This window comes from Salvelinus alpinus, chromosome 1 (assembly GCF_045679555.1).
Source record: "Salvelinus alpinus chromosome 1, SLU_Salpinus.1, whole genome shotgun sequence".
Taxonomy (NCBI): Eukaryota; Metazoa; Chordata; class Actinopteri; order Salmoniformes; family Salmonidae; genus Salvelinus; species Salvelinus alpinus.
The window spans coordinates 69,510,892-69,535,967 of record NC_092086.1 but is presented as its reverse complement, the minus strand read 5'-3'; the positions used below and the strand labels follow the sequence as shown (position 1 = coordinate 69,535,967).

General features: G+C 42.4%; 1 protein-coding gene across 1 annotated transcript in view; it reads left to right on the top strand.

Moving 5' to 3' along the window:
* The window catches only part of LOC139584170 (follistatin-related protein 4-like), a 222,720-nt gene that overhangs the window by 85,481 nt on the left and 112,163 nt on the right, over window positions 1-25,076 (top strand). The window contains exon 4 of the mRNA XM_071415720.1: window positions 14,407-14,649. Within this exon, the coding sequence (XP_071271821.1) occupies window positions 14,407-14,649 (243 nt within the window). The remainder of the gene's footprint in view (window positions 1-14,406; window positions 14,650-25,076) is intronic.

Genomic DNA, 25,076 nt, shown 5'->3' with positions numbered 1-25,076 from the left:
TGTAATTTAAAAGCACAGTATGCTTATTAACCTGCCATAAATAATATGACTCAGGAGGTGTAAGCTTGAGAGAGAGAGAGAGAGAGGGAGAGGTAGAGACGTGGTCAATATCTGAACCGTATCTGAACTGAAATAGACCCAGAGGACTTACTCAAAGTTCAAGGAATGCCCCAAAAAGAGACCCATGTCTGTCATGGGTACAGTTATGAAATGGTGGCATGATAGTGGCATGATTTTTTAAATTCTAATTGCAGGAAAAACTAAACAAGACTAATAACTTTCTGCAGACCAAATTTCCGGACTAGGGGAAGCAAATTAGCTTAAACCCAGGTCGGGATTGGCTGTGTGAAAGGTGAGGTACCCTTGACCCTGTCTCTCTCTACCCTCACTGTGATGTTAGAGTGAGGGCGATGCCATCAAGTTCGGCCGGCAATCTCCCAAAGCTCTGGGATGAGCAGGAGTTGTGTCAGCACAGAGCCGGGATCAATAAGATTAAGACGTATTGCATTATAGACATGCATGTACACAGAGGTATACACGCGTCCTGCACACACACTGAGACACACGCACAGTACATGTTTCTGATATGTAACATACTGTCAAAACGAGTTAACACTTTGCCTTTGAATATGAGAACGCACAAAACACATTTTACATATAACACATTAACATGTTTTCACACAGACAGTATGACTAGAACCCACACAGACACACCTACAGTAAATATACAATTCCAATTATTTTGGCAATAAAAGGAAATGTTTAATTTAAGTCTACTAAATATGGGGCTAATTTATTTCTGAGATGCTGTAGCTGTATGGGACAGATGAGGGACATTTCTTAGCTTTCACAACACCATCTATTTGTATATTATACACCCCTGAGATGGAACTGGACTTGTGCTTTTTCATGACACACCATATTTTATCACCTCCGCTGTCGGTGAGGATTGTGCAGAAAATGCATTGTGTGGCTTATTCAGTGTTGGCCTACTGTAGCTGGTGGCAATTAATAGGGAGAAATGAGAGTGGAGCCTGGTGTGGACTGATGCTCAACGCCTAGTGATTCTGGGATGGCAGTAAATAACATTACAGCACTGGACCAACATCTCTGAACCTGCAGATCCATCATCAGCATGGCTAGCTACTATACTTTAACACACGTGAGTGTACACACACACACACACACACCCACACACACAATTGGAATATAACAGATGAGAATCTGAAAATAGAACATATGATCTGATGGTCAATTTCCAACCCAAGGTAAATGGCTTTTCTTCATGACTAATAAATGAAAGTTGTTCCATCTGCAGAGACAGCGGCAGAGCAGCAGCAGCAGCAGCAGCTCATAAACAGAACAGGCAGTCAGCTAACGGTCTCACTTAATGACCTTTTCCATAACCATCCTTTATAATCATGCTGGGAGAGGAAGTTCATTCACTTTAATAACACGCAGGATATTGAGACAGGCCTTGTGTCATTTGTCAACTATGTCCTGTTCTTATAAGTCATCTGCACTGGAGTTGCCTTGTTAGTTGCATTACAAAAATCGACCAAAGTTTTAGGACCTTTTGAACTTGTTATACTTTTTAAAGTGATACTGTGTTTTGAATACACACTGTCTAGCTTGTTTTATATCTATTTCCATCTCCCGTGGAGAAGCGCAGGATATTGAATGACATATTATAACGATGAAAGTCATGCAGTTTATGGGCAATTGGACAAATGGTTTTAGTTCAAATTCATACTGAACATAATCATCCTTTTAAAGTTACTTTACAATGCTCTCAAACCACTGGCAATGTATGCTCAGTATTCTATCCTTTGAGGGTCAGAAAAAAAACAGAGCGTTAAATTGGAATTATTCATTTTATACTAATAAAACGACAACAATTGTTTTCAGGATACTGTATGTGACATGGCGGCAATTCTCACCCAACCAGTGTCAAGACAGATACCACAAAGTCAAGTAAACTTCATTGAGTTAATTGCAAATCATCACGTCTGGGAGGTCGTAGAGGCTTACAAGTTGGGCTGTTTTCACCCCCCTCTCATTTCTTAGCTCTTTTTGAATTGATGTGACCATTGGGGTCGATAGACACAATGTCACAGACATGAAAACTAATCTTATACACTACAGTCTCTCACCCAAGTTCTGGCCTCTCGTCCATTGATATTCAAAAACAGTGTGTCCGTCAGAATCATTTTGCCTGACTGTGTCATACAGAGGGGGGAGATGTTTGACACCATGTCTCTGAATGTGATTTATGTTCATCTGATTTAAACCAAATAGAATGATATGGGAGATCAGTCGACGTGAGGCACTGAATCCAAAAGCCACGTTGGAAACCACAATGTCCATACTGTATCCAACGAAATTGCAATATCTTAAGCCTAAGGACATGTGACTAGCAGTACGGAAGGGGTGGATTACTCTGTTACTGTGGAAGGACAGGAAGTCCCACACCAGCAGAGCAGTGGCACTTCCTCTCTAATTAGAACAGTTTGGCAGGCCAGGCAGTGTCCCAGTCTCCAAGTGTCACTCAATGATTCAGCTCTACCTATTCTTCTGTGGTTTGGGATGGTTGGATGGAAAGTTTGTTTTGATGTTTAAATGTTGACAGGCTTTAATCAGACTCAGTATGTAGCCTCAGGTACAAATAAAGAGAGGTATTTTCTTGACTGAATACAGAGCGTGTCCTTAAGTGGTCTGCCTCTAGAGTATACTGACGTACTGTGCTTGTAGATAGATGGTGAAGATACCCCTTCATTACAGTGACATGTTGCATCTGAAGGGAGCAAAATGACAAGATTGTTATTTCATAAAATTATTAATAAAGCAAATATCAATCTGTTAAGAATTTGATGGATGCTTGCCTGAAGTCTTGTGTCCGTACCTTAGATTACATTCCTCTTGTAAATATCATAAAAAGGCTAAATATTTTCATGGCTTTTACCTACAACTTTCCATTGTGCTTATTTAATTATACAGTGCATTCAGAAAGTATTCATACCCCTTGACTTATTTCACATTTTATTGTGTTATAGCCTGAATTCAAAATGGAGTCAAAAGTTTAGAAACACCTACTCATTCAGGGGTTTTTCTTTATTTTTTACTATTTTCTACATTGTATAATGATAGTGAAGACACCAAAACTAAGAAATAACACATAGGGAATCATGTAGTAGCGAAAAAACTGTTAAACAAATCCAAATATATGTTATATTTGAGATTCTTCTAAGTAGCCACCCTTTGCCTTGATGACAGCTTTGCACACTCTTGGCATTCTCTCAACCAGATTCATGTAGTAGTCACCTGGAATGCATTTCAATTAACAGGTGTGCCTTGTTAAAAAGTTCATTTGTGGAATTTATTTCCTTCTTAATGCATTTGAGCCAATCAGTTATGTTATGACAAGGTATGGGTGGTATACAGACGATTATGAGATATGAAGGTAAGACCCAGATGCAGACCACGTCAGATAACGAATAGTTTAATAATCCCAAAGGGGCAGGCAAATTGACAGGTCAAGGCAGGCAGGGGTCAGTAGTCCAGAGAAGTGGGGGAAAGGTACAGGACGGCAGGCAGAGTGGTCAGGCAGGCGGGCTCAGAGATAGTACAGCCAGGGTCAAAACCAGGAGGGTGCGAAAAAGCAGGAGCTGTGACAAACCGTTGGTTGGCTTGAACAAACAAGATGAACTGGCATAGACAGACAGAAAACACAGGTAGAAATAAATACATAAGGGTTAATGGGGAAGATGGGCGACACCTGGAGGGGGTGGAGACAATCACAAAGACAGGTGAAACAGATCAGGCTGTGACAGAAGATAGCCCATTTTATGGCAAGAACAGCTCAAATAAGCAAAGAGAAACGACAGTCCGTCATTACTTTAAGACATGAAGGTCAGTCAAAAACTTTGAAAGTTTCTTCAGGTGCAGTTGCAAAAACCATCAAGCGCTATGATGAAACTGGCTCTTATGAGGACCGCCAGAGGAAAGGAAGACCCAGAGTTACCTCTGCTACAGAAGATAAGTTCATTAGACATACCAGCCTCAGAAATTGCAGCCCAAATAAATGCTTTACAGACTTCAAGTAACAGACACATCTCAACATCAACTGTTCAGAGGAGACTGCGTGAATCAGGCCTTTATGGTTGAATTGCTGCAAAGAAACCACTACTAAAGAACACCAACTGTTTTGGTTACTACATGATTCCATATGTGTTATTTCATAGTTTTGATGTCTTCACTATTATTCTACAATATAGAAAATAGTTTTTAAAAATGTAGAAAAATCCTTGAATGAGTAGGTGTCAACTTTTGACTGGTACTGTATATTTTTCTCACCCATCTAAACGCAATACCCCATAATGTCAAAGTGAAAACATGTTTTTAGAAATTCTTGGCAATTTTATTGAAAATTAAATACAGAACTATCTCACTCGCATAAGTATTCACACCCCTTTGCTATGACGCTCCAATTTGAGATCAGGCCGATCCAATTTCCTTTGATCATCCTTGATGTCACTACAACTTGATTGGAGTCCACCTGTGGCCAAAAACGATTTAAAACAAAAAAAACACGTCTATAATTAAGAAATGTTGACTTGCATCTAGCTGGAAAGGGTTACACAAGTATCTCTAAATGCTGATCAGTCCAAGGTAAGACAAACTGTCTATAAATGGAGAAATTTCAGCCCTGTTGCTACTCTCCCTAGGAGTGGCCGTCCTGCAAAGATGACTACAAGAGCACTGCGCAGAATGCTCAATGAGGTTAAAAAATTATCCTAGAGTGTCAGCTAAAGACTTATAGCAATCTCTGGAACATGCTCACATCTCTGTTGACGAGTCTACAATACCTAAAACATGAAACAAGAATGGTGTTAATGGGAGGACACCACGGAAAAAGCCACTGCGGTACAAAGAAACCATTGCTGCCCGTCTGAAGTTTGCAGAAGTGCACCTGGATTTCCCACAGCGCTACTGGCAAAATATTCTGTGGGCAGAAGAAACTACACTTGAGTTGTTTGGAAGGAACACACAACACTATGTGTGGAGAAAAAAGGCACAGCACACCAACATCAAAACCTCATCCCAACTGTAAAGTATGGTGGAGGGAGCATCATGGTTTGGGGCTGCTTTGCTGCCTAGGGCCTGGACAGCGTGTTATCATCGACGGAAAAATGAATTCCCAAGTGTATCAAGACCATTTGCAGGATAATGTTAGGCTATATGTCCAGCAAATGAGTTTCAGCAGAAGTTGAGTGATGCAACAGGACAACGACCCAAAACACATAAGTAAATCAACAACAGAATGGCTTCAACAGAAGAAAATATGCCTTCCTGAGTGGCCCAGTCAGAGTCCTGACCTCAACCCGATTGAAATCCTGTGGCATGACCTCAAGAGAGCAGTTCACACCAGACATCTCAAGAATGTTCCAAAATTCCTCCTGACTGTCTGGTCCGCAACTACAGAAAGCGTTTGGTTGAAGTTATTGCTGCCAAAGGAGGGTCAACCAGCTATTAAATCCAATGGGTCACATACTTTTTCCACCCTGCACTGTGAATGTTTACACAGTCTGTTCAATAAAGACATGAAAACGTATAATTGTTTGTGTTATTCGTATAAGCAGACTGTTTGTCTATTGTCGTGACCTAGACGAAGATCAGATCAAATTTTATGACCAATTTATGCAGAAATCCAGGTATTTCCAAAGGGTTCACATACTTTTTCTTGCCACTGTATCTGGGAAAGGGTATAAAATAATGGAGTGTTAAATGTTTCCAAGAGCACAGTGGTCTCCATCATTGGGAAATTGAAAGGAATATGGAACTACCAAGACTGCCTCAAGTTTGCAGTCTGACCAAACTGGGCAGAAAGGATCTTAGTCAGGAAGGTGACCAATGACCACTCTGACAGAACTAAATAGTTAATTGGCTAAGATGGCAGAACCTGCCAGAAGGACAGTCTGTATAGCACTTCACCAATCTGGGCTTTAAGGAAGGGTGGTCAGATGGAATCAACTCTTGAGAAAAAGGCACATGACAGCATGCCTGGAGTTTGCAAAAAGGCACATGAAAGACTGAGAGCATAAGGCAAAAGATTCTGTGGTCTGATGATACAAAATTGTATCTCATTGGTCTGAATGCAAAGTGCTATTTCTGGAGAAAAACAGGTACAGCTCATCACCCGTCTAACACCATCCCTCCCGTGAAGCATGGTGGTGGCGGCATCATGTTATGGGGATATTATTCAGCGGCAGGAACTGGAAGACTTGTAAGGACATAGGAAACAATGAATGGAACAAAATACACACAAATCCTTGATAAAAACCTGCTTCAGAGCGCAAACGACCTAAGACTGGGGGCGAAGATTTTAAGTTCCAACAGTACAATGCCCACAAGCGTACAGCCAAAACAACACTGGAATGGCTTCAGAACAAGAATGTGAAAGTCCTTGAGTGGTCCAGCCAAAGCCCGGACTTGATTCCCATTGAAAATATGTGGAAAGAATTGAAGATTGCTGTTCACTGCTGCTCCCCATCTAACATAACAAATCTGAAAGGAAGAATGGGAGAAAATCCCCAAATCCAAATGTGCAAAGCTGACATACCCAAGATGACTCAAAGCTGTAATCACCGCCAAAGGTGCTTCTACAAAGTAATGACTTAGGGGTGTGAAAACCTATGTAAATATAATATTTGGGTATATTTTTTATACATTTGCAAAAAGAAAATTAAACATGTTAATTATTCATTATTAATTCTCGAAGTCTATGATTATGATGAGGGACAATGTCTAGATTCTGCCTAAGCCCATTAGAGCTCAGCTAGGGGGGACTAATAGATTGAAAAGGGGAATGACCATAGGGGGAAATTGAATGCAGGGACTAAAGATGTGAGGCCCTGCCGCTGCTGGTCAGTCAGCCTGTACTGACTGCCATTGGCACAGAGGCTTGGTTGAACTTGTCGAACCATTGTGCTGCAGCTTAACAGAGAGGATTATCAAATGACACTTTAGCTTCTCAAGCTAGTCACAGCTGAAGGCTACATGGCCCGTGGGAGTAGAGAAGAAAGGCTTACTGTACGGATCAGCGTGCCCGCAAGACCTTAAACACCAGAACCCCAGAACTTTTCTCGTTTTTTTTTATTGTGGCCTATTCTGCAAAGATAAATGAGAGACAGTGAGGGAGAGAGTGGGGAAAGGACAGGGGGAGGTGAAGAAGAAAAACAACCAGTGGCGCCGGACGGTGCTGAGCCTTTAATCTTCGTTGCTTGGAGAATACAAACGATCCAGTAATCGTCCCTGACCTTGACACTGACAACAAGGTCACTGGGGAGCCGGGGTGTTTGCATTCCCACAGATGATTTGCCGAGACATGCAGAACAATTAGTGAACTGGATACAAGGCCATCATGTTGTTTTCCCCCCCCCCCCCCCGCCCCGCCCCTCGGGTCCTGTACCTGTTCCCCTTCCTGGCTGGCACCTCACACTTCATTATGATAGATCACACATCAATACGGCAAAGCCAGGTCAGCCTTCAGGTCTCTTTTTCTCTCTCTCTCTCTGTGTGTGTGTGTGTGTGTGTGTGTGTGTGTGTGTGTGTGTGTGTGTGTGTGTGTGTGTGTGTGTGTGTTGTGTGTTGTGTGTGTGTGCGCGCGAGTCTCCTTCATGTAATTAAAGGACTTTTACCCTCCAACTGTGGAGCCTTACCTTTGTTACTAAATATTTCCTAGAGTTTAGATACAATTATACTAAAGGCAGATTCAATTTGTGTTTTCAACTGTTTGATTATAATAGTAGGAACTGAGGTCTTGAGCTAGAGCGGTTTCATAACAGGGAATTAATACATGACCCTCTATGTTTAGATCAACACAATGAACAGCAAACAATGACATATTGTGCTGAATAAGTCTGAATGAAATATTATGCTGAGTGATGCCAATCAGATACCCACTATAATCAATCCCCGACAATAATTCCCCACCTGTCTCCGAAAATGAATCTCTGAGGTTAAGATTGAGAGCCAGTGCTGCTCCTTCCAGAAAAGTAGTCATGCTACTAACCTCAGCCCAGCACCCCTCTCCCTCAGCCTACAGCTGCTAACCCCACTCCAGCTACCCTCTTTCCTCCAGCCACGCTACTAACTCCAGCACAGCACTCCTTTCCTCCCGCCAGCCATGCTGCAAACCTGAATCCAGCCCCTCTCCCCCCCCCCCCCTGCATTCAACAGAAATGTGTCTTCCGCATTTAACCCAGCCCAGTCGACGTAACATAGTACATGTAAATCCGGGACACTCCAATTTGTATGATGTGATATTATGTTTCATATGGTATGAATTCATTTGTGGATGTCCATCTATTTTTGTACAATACGTATAAAATATATAAAAATCTTATGATATGTTACGAATTCCAATTTGTTGTGGCTAACGTTAGCTAGGTGGCAAGGTGACTAACGTTAGCTAGGCTAGGGGTTAGCGGTGAGGAGCGGGAAAGAAGGGGAGAGGCGAGGGTGGAGGCGTTGGGAGGACGGGGAGCGACACTGGGCAGCGTCTTAGACCTGGGGGGTGAGGGGGTCTTCAGTTGGCATGGCATCAAGCATGATCTATTTCTATAACCTCCCTAAACCATTATGATCTGGCAAGCTCACATTCTGTGAAACCAGCGTGAGCACAGTGGTCAATCTGGTTTGACAAGGGTATTCTATTCTGTTCAACATCAGCATGGAGTATAATCTTGAATATTTGCATCATGTGTTTGGACATACTAAACCATCTGCTCGTGAGATTCCTTCCTCAGGATATTAGTCCGTTAGATAGCCATACCTCTCCCACGACCCAGCTCCTCTGTCAGCTCAGTGTAGACAAACACCAGGTTCGCCCTGCACAGGAGGAACAATAGTTTATCAAATCAAATCAAGTTTATTTTATATAGCCCTTCGTACATCAGCTAATATCTCGAAGTGCTGTACAGAAACCCAGCCTAAAACCCCAAACAGCAAGCAATGCAGGTGTAGAAGCACGGTGTAGAAGCACGGTGGCTAGGAAAAACTCCCTAGAAAGGCCAAAACCTAGGAAGAAACCTAGAGAGGAACCAGGCTATGAGGGGTGGCCAGTCCTCTTCTGGCTGTGCCGGGTGGAGATTATAACAGAACATGGCCAAGATGTTCAAAATGTTCATAAGTGACAAGCACGGTCAAATAATAATCAGGAATAAATGTCAGTTGGCTTTTCATAGCCGATCATTAAGAGTTGAAAACAGCAGGTCTGGGACAGGTAGGGGTTCCATAACCGCAGGCAGAACAGTTGAAACTGGAATAGCAGCAATCTTTATAATCTTTCAATGCCAGGTCTGTGTTCAAAATTCCCTAGACGGGTGTCAGTGTAGACGTCTTTGATAGGCACCTGTAAAGGTAACTGTGTCCGCAATGATTCACACTACCTGGAGTGCCACAACCTAAAACAATATCCGTCCCTTACGATGCATAACCGCTTGCCCTCACATTCAGGTGCTACGCAAACATACATCACATCCTATTCTCCTTTCCATCTTTCCTGTAACAAAGCCGACCGATTTCTAGAGTTGTCCTCCAGTACATTGAAGTTTCACTCTTTCTGTTCTGACTATAAGCCAAATGTTAGTGTGGTCATTAATAATGTCACTTTAATAATGTTTACATACGTATCTTGCATTACTCGTCTCATATGTACAGTATATACTGCATTCTTTCATTTTTCTACTGTATCTTAGTTTATGCCGCTTTGACATTGCTCGCCCATATATTTATATATTCTTAATTCCATTCCTTATTTAGATTTGTGTGTATTGAGTATATGTTGTGTATTGTTAGAAATTACTTGTTAGATATTGCTGCACTGTCGGAAGTAGAAACACAAGCATTTCGCTACACCCGCAATAACATTTGCTAAACACATGTATGTGACCAATAACATTGGATTGGATTTGATTTAGTCTTCCATCAGATCGTGCCAAATAGCCAACTCCTATGTGTAGCCAACTTCTATGTTTTAACATGGCATGACAACAATCATACAATAGGATGAACAGATCTGTGAGCAGGCTGGCCGAATGTCGATTCCCTGCCAGGCAATGTTCACCTGCCTGTCCTGTGTGTGTGTGTGTGTGTGTGTGTGTGTGTGTGTGTGTGTGTGTGTGTGTGTGTGTGTGTGTGTGTGTGTGTGTGTGTGTGTGTGTGTGTGTGTGTGTGTGTGTGTGTGTGTGTGTGTGTGTGTGTGTGTGTGTGTGTGTGTCCTGTCACTCCTGTGAGAGTGGGATTGTCCCTCATAAAAACGTTGACTTACTAAAGGATTGTGGACCAGAATGACATCATCTGATTTATAGCAAACACTATCACAATTTGCTTGTGTCTAGATGAATGTGTGGTGGATGAAGGACAGTGATAGTGGAACCAAACACAAAATATGCTATCCTATCTAGCTAAGTTAGGATTTAGTAGTTTTAGTAATCTAGCTAGCTAACTACCTTAGTACAGTAATAGTACAATAGTAGAAACAGACACTGTATCTGCCAGGCAGGAAAACCATGTCAGAAAAGCTGATAGACTGAAGTTGGAGCATAGCTAGCCATCTTTTACATGGTAGCTATATTCAGAGAGGGAGTTTTTCTACAATATTCACACAATTACAATCTTTATGGACTTAAAATCTAATTTCATCGATTACATGTGGAAAAACCTATTTGAGTGAACATTAGCAAGCTTCCAGCAGATGAGACAGAAAGTGAATTGTTTCTTCCCCTTCCCTTTCCCTGGTTTTAGCTTGCATCTATCACTGTCTAGCTGGCTAGGTTTAGGATATTTACTAGCCCATACCAGTGGCAAATGTAGTTATGTTATCGACATTTGGCAGTACACAAAGAAAATGATGCTCACTTGTTTTGCCAGCTAGAAAGAAACAAATTTATTCAGAAACGGAGGGAGAGGATAGATAGCTAGAGCAATAGCTAATAACGCAAGCTGCTGCTTCTTCAAGCAGCATTGCAACCAACCATTATTCAGCGCTGCAAAATATTTTGTCATTTAAGTGACATGATTTGATAAAACGTTGTCTTAATTTAACAATTTTCTTACCTCAACTGATCCACCTGGTTCCCACTTTGAAGCTGTCAAAATAGAACTTGAGATCCACTCTCCTTTCAGTCATCTACCAGGGCACTGAGGCAAATGCAGGATTTGCTCTGAGATTTTTCATTGAAGTAAAAATAAAAGTCAACGCACATAAAGTCCTAAACCAATTATATTTATTTTTAGCTCATGTTGTCATGTGTAAATGGCATTTGTCAGAAATAAAATTGGTGATTGGACGGCAGTGTTATTAAGGCATTTTCACTGCCTTGCAAAAGTATTCTATTTTGTTGCATTACAACCTGTAATTTGAATGGATTTTTATGTGGATTTCATGTAATGGACATAAACAAAATAGTTCATATTGGTGAAGTGAAATAAAAATAAAATAAAAAAATAAACGGAAAAGTTGTGCGTGCATATGTATTTACCCCCTTTGCTATGAAGCCCCTAAATAAGATCTGGTGCAAGCAATTACCTTCAGAAGTCACAGAATTATTTAAATAAAGTCCACCTGTGTGCAATCTAAGTGTCACATGATCTGTCACATGATCTCAGTATATATACACGTGTTCTGAAAGGCCCCAGAGTCTGCAACACCACTAAGCAAGGGGCACCACCAAGCAAGCGGAACCATGAAGATCAAGGCTCTCTCCAAACAGGTCAGGAACAAAGTTGTCGAGAAGTACAGATCAGGGTTGGGTTATAAAAAAACATCAGAAACTTTGAACATCCCACAGAGCACCATTAAATCCATTATTAAAATGGAAAGAATATGGCACCACAACAAACCTGCCAAGTGAGGTCCACCCACCAAAACTCACAGACCAGGCAAGAAGGGCATTAATCAGAGAGGCAGCAAAGAGACTAAAGATAACCCTGAAGGAGCTACAAAGCTCCACAGCGGAGATTGGAGTATCTGTCCATAGGACCACTTTAAGCCGTACACCCCACAGAGATGGACTTTACAAAAGAGTGGCCAGAAAAAAAACATTGCTTAAAGAAAAAAATAAGCAAACACATTTGGTGTTTGCCAAAAGGCATGTGGGACACTCCCCAAACATATGGAAGAAGGTACTCTGGTCAGATGAAAATAAAATGTAGCTTTTTGGCATTCAAGGAAAACGCTATGTCTAGCACAAACCCAACACCTCTCATCACCCTGAGAACACCATCCCCACAGTGAAGCATGGTGGTGGCAGCATCATGCTGTGGAGATGTTTTTCATCAGCAGGGACTGGGAAACTGGTGAGAATTGAAGGAATGATGGATGGCACTAAACACAGGGAAATTCTTGAGGGAAACCTGTTTCAGTCTTCAAGAGATTTGAGACTGGGACGGAGGTTCACCTTTAAGCAGAACAATGACCCTAAGCATACTGCTAAAGCAACACTTGGGTGGTTTAAGGGGAAACATTTAAATGTCTTGGAATGGCCTAGTCAAAGCCCAGACCTCTGTCAGCTCAGTGTAGACAAACACCAGGTTCACCCTGCACAGGAGGAACAATAGTTCTCAGGAGGAAAAATAGTTATGCACGCTCAAGTTTTCTGTTTTTTTTTTTTTTACTTGAAGGAGCTGGAGCCGTTTTGCCTTGAAGAATGGACAGAAATCCCAGTGGCTAGATGTGCCAAGCTTAAAGAGACATACCCCAAGAGACTTGCAGCTGTAATTGCTGCAAAAGATGGCTCTACAAAGTATTGACTTTGGGGGGGTGAATAGTTATGCACGCTCAAGTTTTCAGTTTTTTTTCTTCTTATTTCTTGCTTGTTTCACAAAAGAAAATATTTTGCATCTCCAAAAACCAATTTTCTTTCCAGGTTGTAAGGCACCAAAATTGGAGTAATGCCAAGGGGGTGAATACTTTCGCAAGCCACTGTAACCATCATAACTATTCATCCAAAATTAGAATGCTCCGGCTGGAAAGGGGAAGGGTTAGCTATCATGCTAAGTAGTTGCAAAGCTGCTAATTAGCTATTAGATTGAGATGATGAGATTTGAAAGCGCAACCTTTGGGTTTCTAGACGTTCACGTTATATGGCTACCCATCCACGCCAACCATCCACCCTACTTAAGTAACCTTCTGTCTTATGTAAACTTACCAAACACAACATATTATACTCATTTGAGTGTACCCGATTTACATTTACTATGTTACGTCTAGTCTATGACTATGCTCCCCAGCCTATAGCTGCCAACCCAGACCAGCTACCCTCTCTCTCCCAGCAATGCTGCTATCTCCAGCACAGCCCCCCTCTCTCCCCCCCAGCCATGCTGCTAAAACCAATCCAGTTCCCCTCTCTCCCCCAGCCTAGCTCCTAACCTCAATCTAGCGGCCACCTATACTCCAAACCCAGGCCCCATAAATCCCAGCTCAGATCTCTCCAGGAGTGGTCCCTTCTAGGGCCTGGGGCCTAGCAAGATCAATCCAAGGTGGAGTGGCTGCAAGTCTCAGCAGCTTTTTCCCTGCTTTAAATGCAAATAGATTGAATCAGAAGGGAGTGGGAGGATCTCCATGGTGAGGGGTTCAGGACTGACAGGTTCTAGGAAGGACGTGTGAGGAAGGGTAAGGTACAATCTCTGATCTCACAGAAAGTTTAAGTGTGTGTGTGTGTGTGTGTGTGTGTGTGTGTGTGTGTGTGTGTGTGTGTGTGTGTGTGTGTGTGTGTGTGTGTGTGTGTGTGTGTGTGTGTGTGTAATATTGGGTCACACTTTATTTGTATAGTCTAGATTTTCCATCTGTAGATGCTCTACAGATGGTCGTACTATCTGTTGATAAGCAACTGCGTGCTAAGGTTACGGTTAGCGTTAGAATAAGGGTTAGGGTTATAGCTAGGGTTAAGGTTAGTAGATAGTTGAAATGTTACTGATAGTCCACCTGGATGGAAAATCACAATTTTTTTAACAAAAACAATATGCCATTTCAGAGTTTCCTTTAGGGAAAATTGGCACCTGACAACATGACAGGAAAGATTTTAATTTACCAGACATTTGAGAAATGTAATGGACATCCATACACACTCAGAGCCAACCTGGCACAACCAGCGCCTTGAATAAACAAGGTGTTTTTTTCACTTTCCTTTTAGAAAGCAGACAACAGGTGTTCGAAGTGATTCATATTCTGTCCAACACAACCTATCCAACCATCCTTCTTATCTTTTCTTACTGGATCGTCTTAGTATGATAGTCTACTGGCATTTTACCAACCTTGGGCTTCTTTTTGAATGTTTATTCCAGGCTGTCTCGGTTTCTTCCAACCTAAACTCTGGTTTCTCTCTCTCTCTGTGTTTCTTCCAGTCCACTCTGGGTCAAATGGAGGGCCATGCAAGAGGACAAACTGCGGGAGGGGCCGCCAGTGTGTGCTGCTGGAGTCGACGGGCCGGGCAGAGTGTGTGTGCCAGGAGAAGTGTCGACCCACCTTTGTGCCGGTGTGCGGCTCCGATGGAAGGTTCTACGAGAACCACTGTGAGGTGTACCGCACCGCCTGCCTGCAGAAGAGACGGATCTACGTGGTGCACAGCAAGGACTGCTTCTTCAAAGGTAGAACCACATCTCCACACTGTGTTGATGTTGTTACTGGACATGCTGATGTTCTGACATCAAACAAGTCAAATTGCAAAATTGTTTAACGAATCAAAGGAACTCTAAAACCCAAAGCTGGGAGACAATCATATCCACAAACTGAGACTGCGAGTCACAAACTAAACATTCTCTAGAAGTTGTGCTAACTATGTCAGTTGAGGACACACAATTCCTCCCTAAAATACAAATACAAACAAAAACAGTGAGGGCTGACTAGAACTTATGACTGGAATATTCCATTCAATAGAGACAGAGTCAAACAAATGGGGCGTTAAAGAAATGAAAGAGGGAAATCATTTGTGCAACATTCATCATGTTGTCTGTGTCCTGGCACTCAGGGTCAAGATTGTCCTGGGAACCGTATCAATTCACTGACAGGTGGGGTGTCGTTTTATGGAAGCAGTCTCTGAGGTTATATTCAGCTTCTACATGCTTTTATATTCTATTGGGGTTTATTTCAAGTAATTAATTGAGAACATTTCTAAAACTGAACAAAGCCTACTAAGTCATTAACAATGGTAGAGTAATGTAAGCCAAATGGCAGACTTGTACATTGGAAATGTTCTTGAAGTTAATGTTCAGTTGTCATATGTAACTCAAAGTATTGCATACGCATCCCAGTAATATCTGACATAAACACATTTTCTGTCAAACCTAAACAGTAGTATCTGCAACTTCAGTTTGCTAACAGCTTCAATTCATAACAAATCACCACGGATTACAAATACTGCATCAATAATCATTGGACTCCCAGTCCCTTCCCTCCTGAACGAATGTGCAATTCAACCAAAACCGCCTACTTTATCAACAATGCAGACCACCCACTCCATCACTGCTTCGACCCCCTGCCATCAGGTCCTAGCTACAGGTCGGTAAAGGGCCACTCTACTGCCTGTTTATACTGTTCACTGCTTTCCATACAAAGCAAAGTATATATGGGATGATGACGGCTGTGTCTTGCTGTTTACAACTTCTTGTGGTGAAAGGAATTTCCTCTTGAATACCAATAAGTAGCATTCATTCAGTCCTTACCAGCTACAAAAATGTGTTCATGACTCTGGCTGAGGGGGCAACATCCCTCTTTACTCTTAAGTTCATTTCCAATGTTGACTGGGACAGTTATATGCAGTAATTATTGACCTTATGCTGATATAAATTGAAGTGAGTAGCACTGTACCCTACATCGTTTACAGTGGTGTCATTCGATGCTGGGACCGGGCTAGTTAAGAGAGGTGCTTATGCATGAGCAGTGAATGTGTAGAAATGCTCTGTCACCTCACATTAGAGCGCCAGAGATCCCAGGCAGACACTGCCATGCATGCTTAATCCAAATTAGGCAGGTGTTCAATCGCCACATTACACTTGATCACCATTTCACCGCAAGCCAGCGGGAACGGAAGACGCTCACATAAATAGTCATGCTCAAATGTAGGTAATGCTCTGAATTAGGTCATGTATTTTATTACAGCATTATTACCTCAAGTGGTCATTATCAAACTTTCACTACTGTTATCAAATGATCAGTACTTAAACACACAGAAATAGACTCAGGTGTTTATTTGATGAATTACCACTAAATATTCAGCATGGGATTGAAGGGTTCAGTTGCCGACAGAAAACAGGGCAAGAATGTATTCCTCTATCAAATAATGACTGGAAGCCAGCTGTCCTCCATTAACCTTTTTAAACGGTTGAGTATTATGCCCTTCGCGGCATTGATATTTGCAGGCAAAAAATAGAAACAATATTTTGTCACAAATTTGCTGACAAGGGGAAAAAAGTGTGTAAATAATCAAATCAAATGTTATTGGTCACATACACGTGATTAGCAGATGTTTATTGAGGGTGTAGCGAAATGCTTGTGCTTCTAGTTCCGACAGTGCAGAAATAACTAACAAGTAATATCTAACAAGTAATATCTAACAATTTCACAACAATACCTAATACACACAATCTTGGTAAAGGAATGGAATAAGAATATATACATATGTGGATGAGCAAAGCGGCATCGACGAAGATGCAATAGATAGTATAGAATACAGTATATACATAAGAGATGAGTAATGCAAGATATGTAAACATTAAGGGACTAGTGTTCCATTTATTAAAGTGGCCAATGATTTCAAGTCTGTATGCAGGCAGCAGCCTCTCTGTGCTAGTGATGGCTGTTTCACATGCTGATGGCCTTGAGATAGAAGCTGTTTTTCCGACTCTCAGTCCCATCTTTGATGCACCTGTACTGACCTCACCTTCTGGAAGATAGCGGCATGAACAGGAAGTGGCTCGGGTGGTTGTTGTCCTTGATGATCTTTTTGGCGTTCCTGTGACATCGGGTGCTGTAAGTGTCCTGGAGAGCAGGTAGTTTGCCCCCGGTGATGTGTTGTGCAGACCGCACCACCCTCTGGAGAGCCCTGCGGTTGCGGGGGGTGCAGTTGCCGTACCAGGCTGTCATACAGCCCGACAGGATGCTCTCAATTGTGCATCTGTAAAAGTTTGTGAGAGCTTTAGGCGACAAGCTACATTTCTTCAGCCTCCTGAGGTTCTTCACCACACGGTCTGTGTGGGTGGACCATTTCAGTTTTCAGTGATGTGTACGCCGAGGAACTTAACTTTCCACCTTCTCCACTGCTGCCCGGCCGATGTGGATAGGGGGTGATGTGGGGTGATTAAATGTGGGGTGATTGGTTGAAATTAAAAGCCCTTTTTTTGTGCTGCGGTAATCGGTCAGTTTAGTAGCAGAATCGCAACATCCCGGATGGACTGATTATGGACAAGATCAGTTAGGGAGAAGGGGATTGGAATGACAGTCCCTTGTCTATAGAAAACTATACCAAACCCACGTGTAGCTTTACCATAGCTTTCCTTATGGACGGAGAAAAGGTGGAGAAGGAGGTATAGGAAAGAGCTTAAGGGCTTCCCCCCTTACCACCTCATTCTGCATACTTTACTTGAGTATGTCAACGAATACTGTAGCTGATGGGAATACAATAAATCTTCAGCAATCTCCACGCTAAACACACGTACACCTGTGAGCACACCCACAGGCAGACTACCCACAGGCAGACTACCCACAGGCAGACTACCCACAGGCAGACTACCCACAGGCAGACTACCCACAGGCAGACTACCCACAGAGCCATTACACAATTAAAAAACTGGTCGGCAAACTACCCTATAGCACAACCCCTTTGCTTGTTTTGAAATTGATACAAACAAGATAACAACTTTGTTTTCCCTTGTCTTCACTTCTGATTAACATCGAACAACATCCCGGGTCAGGCCCATTTCCTGATCTATCCTTTGATTAAAACAACACTCGCTAAAACACTCCAAACAGAGCTAATATAACTAACATGGCTGATTATTCTAGAACACTCCAAACATAACTAACATGGCTAATTATTTGAATAGCTTTCATCTCCTGATTGACTGCAAAGTGGCAAGCACAACAAAGCACAGCATGTTCTCCTGCAGCCCAGTGGGAGGTCTCTGAAGCTGCTAGGCTGACCGACAGAGTGCTTGTTCACATTCAGCCAGCCCAATCCGATGCTCGCAGGACTTCCAACGCAGACGGAGTGACATTACAACTAACCCACAGGGTGCGACCCAAAAATGCACCATCCTCCTCCCTACATTGAATGGGCCCTGGTCAAAAGTAGTGCACTACATAGGGAATAGGGTGCTATTTTGGTCCCCAGATTTAAACTGTAGATTGCATTTAAAAATGACTCACCCAGGGTCGGGCCGATTTTAGAGACAAGCAATTGAGGGGCCATCGCCGCTCCTCGCGATTCCCGATATTGATCAATCGGACACGTCACACGTCAGACAAATTAGGGCAGCCGGAGTTGGATGGAAGTTAAACTTCTCCTCCTCTTTTCATCTTCTCTCCGTCCCGGAGCTTTCAGTATCTGAACGCTCTTATCGTTCCTCTTGGTTTGATGTCTGGCTGTGGTTATTGCATTAGCCATCAGACCTGCTTTTTTCACTGTACCATGTGCCCAGAGTGTGGACACTCTTTTCTTCAGTGTCTGTCTTATTGACTGCTGATCTTTGGCCCCTTGTGTCTGAGGCCATTAGCTCAGTTACAGAAACACTTGGCTTTGGAGGAGGAGATAGGTTTCAGGCCCTGTTCACGCCCTGTAAACCTCAGCCAGCCACTTGCAGGGCCACCCGGGTTCACAGCGGGAAGTAGAGGTCTAAAATACTCCTTACACTGTACACAGCCATTAATGTACATGACGCTGAAGTACTTTGAAGTATATGGCTCAAATGCACATCACTATACTCAGTGGCGACCCGTCCTTCAGGGCAGAGCCCCACCTGTTTTAAGCCCCACATTTTTTGCAAAAAAATAAATAAAATGAAATGTATATATATATATATTTATTAAAGCTTTTTTGGTGGGGGGGCTTGCCTGTTTTGCATGTTATTTTGGCATTAATACGTGTCACATATCAGTTTGCAAACAATGTAAAAATATATATATGTATATATCATTGAGTTAATAAAGCCGCATACAAACAGGCAGCTTCAATGCTTTCTGTGGTGGTGTGGCAGGCCAGCAGAAAATAGGAGCACTGCACCATGATTGGCTCAGCATTGCACTGTGATTGGCTCAGTGTTCTGTCACTCATGGAGACACTATGTCACCCAACTTTCGTAAGGGTAGATAGACATCAAGAATGTGATCCCTTTGGGTGCTGCCATAGTTACATTAGAAGTGCCCTTCCAAGAAGGTTCAAGGTCATTGGACACAGATAAAATGACGTCAAATCACGTTATATCTACAGTAGCTTTGATTGGACTGATCATGTCAAAATCTTACTTTCAAAATATTAGCTAGCAGTCATCATCATAAATCAAGTCGACAATCTACTGGCAAATCCTTTTTAATCCTTGTCATATGAAGATAAATTATAGATAAAATGTATCAGTGCACATCAACCATTGGACATAAACATCACACAACAAGTTGGAAATCGCAAATTCAACAATGAGTTGTTTGGAAGGAATCGTTGCAACTGGGAAGTCAGACTGGGAAAATACGTTTTGAGCGGTCAACCAACCCGGAATTGTAAATATTTTTCTTTGATGACAAAATTTGCCATTGAAGGACCGCCGCGCACAACAAGGTGAGTCCAAAAATGTCTTATATGCTGCTGTTTAAACTATGTAATATGCCAGGGAGATATGGCTAGCCATATCAGCTGTATTCTTTTAAAAGGCAGTAAATGAGGCTGAATGAATTGTTTCGCTGCCAGACAAGGCTCTGCTGGCAGTCAGGTGTAGCAGGGGTAAGGATTCACTCCATGGTGCTGAAAAGAAAGCTCTGCTGTTGGGACAGCTTTATGTAGGCCCTAACAGTTTGTGGACACCGCTTGTCGCCGTTATAGTGCAACTAATGTACTGTTTAGTGTTGTGTTGTGTAGTGGCTTTGCTGGCATGCATCTAAAAATATATATATTTTTTTGTTTTACCCACCAAGATTTACTTGCTAAAATCGCCACTGACTATACTTCACATAATGTCATTTTATACCTACATCATCATCTTGGTTTATTCTCATTAGTATAAATATGAATCACTTGTAAGTTATACACGCAAACCTGACATTTTATATACTGTATTTGTCTGTCGTTTTCTTACTTTCAAGCTTGTAACTGTAATATAACCAACACTATGATCCCCTACATTAATGGTGCCCCATATGAGGACAATCCCCTAACATACAGTGGGGCAAAAAAGTATTTAGTCAGCCACCAATTGTGCAAGTTCTCCCACTTAAAAAGATGAGAGAGGCCTGTAATTTTCATCATAGGTACACTTCAACTATGACAGACAAAATGAGAAAAAAATTCCAGAAAATCACATTGTAGGATTTTTTATGAATTTATTTGCAAATTATGGTGGAAAATAAGTATTTGGTCAATAACAAAAGTTTCTCAATACTTTGTTATATACCCTTTGTTGGCAATGACAGAGGTCAAACGTTTTCTGTAAGTCTTCACAAGGTTTTCACACACTGTTGCTGGTATTTTGGCCCATTCCTCCATGCAGATCTCCTCTAGAGCAGTGATGTTTTGGGGCTGTTGCTGGGCAACACGGACTTTCAACTCCCTCCAAAGATTTTCTATGGGGTTGAGCTCTGGAGACTGGCTAGGCCACTCCAGGACCTTGAAATGCTTCTTACGAAGCCACTCCTTCGTTGCCCGGGCGGTGTGTTTGGGATCATTGTCATGCTGAAAGACCCAGCCACGTTTCATCTTCAATCCCCTTGCTGATGGAAGGAGGTTTTCACTCAAAATCTCACGATACATGGCCCCATTCATTCTGTCCTTTACACGGATCAGTCGTCCTGGTCCCTTTGCAGAAAAACAGCCCCAAAGCATGATGTTTCCACCCCCATGCTTCACAGTAGGTATGGTGTTCTTTGGATGCAACTCAGCATTCTTTGTCCTCGAGTTGAGTTTTTACCAAAAAGTTCTATTTTGGTTTCATCTGACCATATGACATTCTCCCAATCTTCTTCTGGATCATCCAAATGCTCTCTAGCAAACTTCAGACGGGCCTGGACATGTACTGGCTTAACCAGGGGGACACGTCTGGCACTGCAGGATTTGAGTCCCTGGCGGCGTAGTGTGTTACTGATGGTAGGCTTTGTTACTTTGGTCCCAGCTCTCTGCAGGTCATTCACTAGGTCCCCCCGTGTGGTTCTGGGATTTTTGCTCACCGTTCTTGTGATCATTTTGACCCCACGGGGTGAGATCTTGCGTGGAGCCCCAGATCGAGGGAGATTATCAGTGGTCTTGTATGTCTTCCATTTCCTAATAATTGCTCCCACAGTTGATTTCTTCAAACCAAGCTGCTTACCTATTTCAGATTCAGTCTTCCCAGCCTGGTGCAGGTCTACAATTTTGTTTCTGGTGTCCTTTGACAGCTCTTTGGTCTTGGTCATAGTGGAGTTTGGAGTGTGACTGTTTGAGGTTGTGGACAGGTGTCTTTTATACTGATAACAAGTTCAAACAGGTGCCATTAATACAGGTAACAAGTGGAGGACAGAGGAGCCTCTTAAAGAAGAAGTTACAGGTCTGAGAGCCAGAAATCTTGCTTGTTTGTAGGTGACCAAATACTTATTTTCCACCATAATTTGCAAATAAATTCATTAAAAATCCTACAATGTGATTTTCTGGATTTTTTTTCTCATTTTGTCTGTCATAGTTGAAGTGTACCTCTGATGAAAATTACAGGCCTCTCTCGTCTTTTTAAGTGGGAGAACTTGCACAATTGGTGGCTGACTAAATACTTTTTTGCCCCACTGTAACTATGGAGCACATAACATCTGCGTCACAAATGGCACCCTATTCCCAATGTAGTGCAATACTTTTGACAGAAATATTATTGCACTATGGGCCCCTCATCAAATATAGTGCACTACATAGGGAGCAGAGTGCCATTTGGAAAGGTACACAATGTCATTCACTGCAAAGTCGATGTGACGTGACTTACAAATATTAAGCTAAGCATGCCACTGATGTTGTAAAGTTGAGCAGGGTACATCCAACTGCCTGAGAAAGTTCCATCCCTACTTATTCTTAATCAGGGCCGGACTATTAAGTGTTTTGCTAGCCAGGTGTGATGTGGCCATGCCCCAGGCCTCCCTTGACAGCACTTTATTTGTTACAGTTTTGTTATTAACGAGCCTTCTAACAATTCCCATCCTTCTCAGTTCCCCTCTGAACACCTCCAGTCCCCCACGGACACGTGCCCACCTCCTCTGAAAACCTCGTCACGAACACATGCCCACCTCATTAAGTTGATTCCTCCCCACAGATTCATTATATGAAAGTAGTATTTTCTGTGTGGAAATGGTTGCCCTGTCCCAGATAGAAATGTCCCCAGCTCCTCCATTAGTGGAGTGCCTCATAAACATCACTCTCCCCTATGGAACTAGAAAGGTCTTTTGACTGCTGTACATGCTGGTGAACATTCACGTACACTGTGACTAGAGAGCCACTACAGCCCAGTGGTCCCTGCCTGCTCCGTTCCCAGCCCAGATATCTTACTCTCTCTTCTGCGTATGCTGCCGTAGATGGAGAACGGAATGCGCTTACAGTCACCATTTAGACAAAATGGCTGTGCTGTGGCATTGTACTGTTATGGGTCAACAGGGGCGTCTTGGGACAGCTTTGCATGGTGCTTTAAAGGCTATAAGAGCCTGCTTTTATGGGACATTGTGCCGTCTTTCTGTTTGTAACATCAATGGTTTTTAAATACCGTCAAAACTAGTTTTTCAATCAATTTGAATATATGTAGCTACTTTTTAAGTTAACACCTGCAGTCAACCTGTGCAAGACGTTAGGAGATAAAGCATATTGCATTCTTCATTTCACCTGTCACATTATTTTACATGATGAAGCTTACCGTAATTCTCCAGAACAGTTGAGCCAGTCACATGTTTGTTTTGTAAATAGAACAACAGGAGAAAAAGCAGGAGCTTTTATATCTATTGCGTTCTATTGGCAAGCCTCTGTTGTCCGGCACACATGAGGTGATGAAGTTATACTTGTATGCCATCCGACATCTTATAATGGCATCCTGCCAGAAGTCAAAGAGCTATGGATGAGTTATCTGTACAGCTGCCATGTTTTTCCTTGCGCTTCCTACTAGAGTTTTTTTTCTCCTTCGTTCTTCTCCCATCTGCTCCTTGTTCAAATGCTGCTCTTCCTTCAGAAAAGCATGCATCACAACTTTGATCAGTTGCACAATTTATCTTGTTCACTTTCGCGTGTAAATGTCCAAACTCACCAAAAATGATATTTGGTATCTACTAGCTATGCTTGCGTAACTTTATGAGTTGGATTTGCCTGTCTTTGCAATTAGTTCATCATCGTTTTCGCTCGTAAGCATTTAGCTTACAGCGTCTATGTGCTTTCGCTATTAGTTTGTGCTAGTTTTGTTAACATTCTGGGAGTAGAGTTTTTTAGCTCCCCCTTGTTTGCTATGCCATTAATACCGTAAATCCCGGGATGAGAGAAGGACAGTATGATGATATGACATTTGGATATTGCCCAAGCCTAATGCTAAAACCCCTCTCAGTGGCTGCGAGGCAGTCAGCCCACATACTGTTCACACCAGACCCAGTCTTGTGTCCCAAATGGCATCATGTTCCCTTCATAGTGCACTACTTTTGACCCAAACCATGTGGGCTAGTAATGCATTATACAGGCAATAGGGTGCCATTTGGGACGTATCCCTGGTGTTTTCCCCTGGCGTCTCCCCGAAACAGGCTGCCACTGGTACCCCTCATGCCAAGACCCCGGAGCTCTGGAACCATCCTCCTTGCCCTCTCTCCCTCAAAGATCTGTTAATCCTTGTCTGTCACTCCATACACATGCCCTCACAATCAGTGGGGGAAAACAAAATAATCCTTTTTGAAAATCGAGTGTGCTGTGTGTTCATGGTTTAAGATACTGGTATCGCTCGTCTGCTTTGCCTTTTCATTCAACTCTCCTTTCCAGCACAATAGAGCCAGCCGTGTTTTGCTTTCAATTGCCTGTTGGCCTTCATATACGTCGCTGTAATTGAAATTCGAGATATGTATGGTAAACTGAAAAAACAGTAATGTTGCTCCGAATTCAATCTCTTTCAGTGTGAGTGTAATAATGCCTTCCTATTTCTCCCAGCACGGAAGAGACTTCTAACGTGTCAGAGGTCAGGCGTATTTAATTGAAACTAATGTGCTTTTTTGCGATGTCAAAGTACCCCAAGTTTTAACCCCATAGGTAGTGTGTACATTGTAGTTTTATTTGTTCAATCTCTCTCTCTCTCTCTTTCTCACTAAGTCATAGTGACTATCTATTCCTCTCCTCTGCCGGTTGCATTTTAAACAGTAAGGTGTTTTTCTGTTTTACTATCTCCATGCACATGCTTTACAGCTTTTCATAATGCACTTCTTTACACGTTCTTGGCAAACACCTCAGAACAAGCTAGAAGTGACAAATTCATTCATTTGGCCCATCCCTTTCATTTCGCTCATCAGTTTAATGGCAGTATAAAAACAAATGGCCGCTAAAGCTGCTGGGCACAACTTTGAAAAGTTTGCTTAATAACCCCCTAGAGTGAGAGACTCTCGCGAACGTAATGGTGAGACTCTCACGAATACAATGGTGTTATCCGTTTTGCTCTACAACCCCCACAATAATATTGGGACTCATCTGAAGTCGGTACAGCAGATCTGCCAACTTCTGTCTATAGCGTGCAAACAGTTTGGGCTACACACTAATAATACTCTCATGAACACGTACTGTACATGTTGGATGTTTTGCACTAGGCCTCACAAGACTCGTCTGAAGGTCCCCGGGTACCAGTTTTTAAAAAATGAA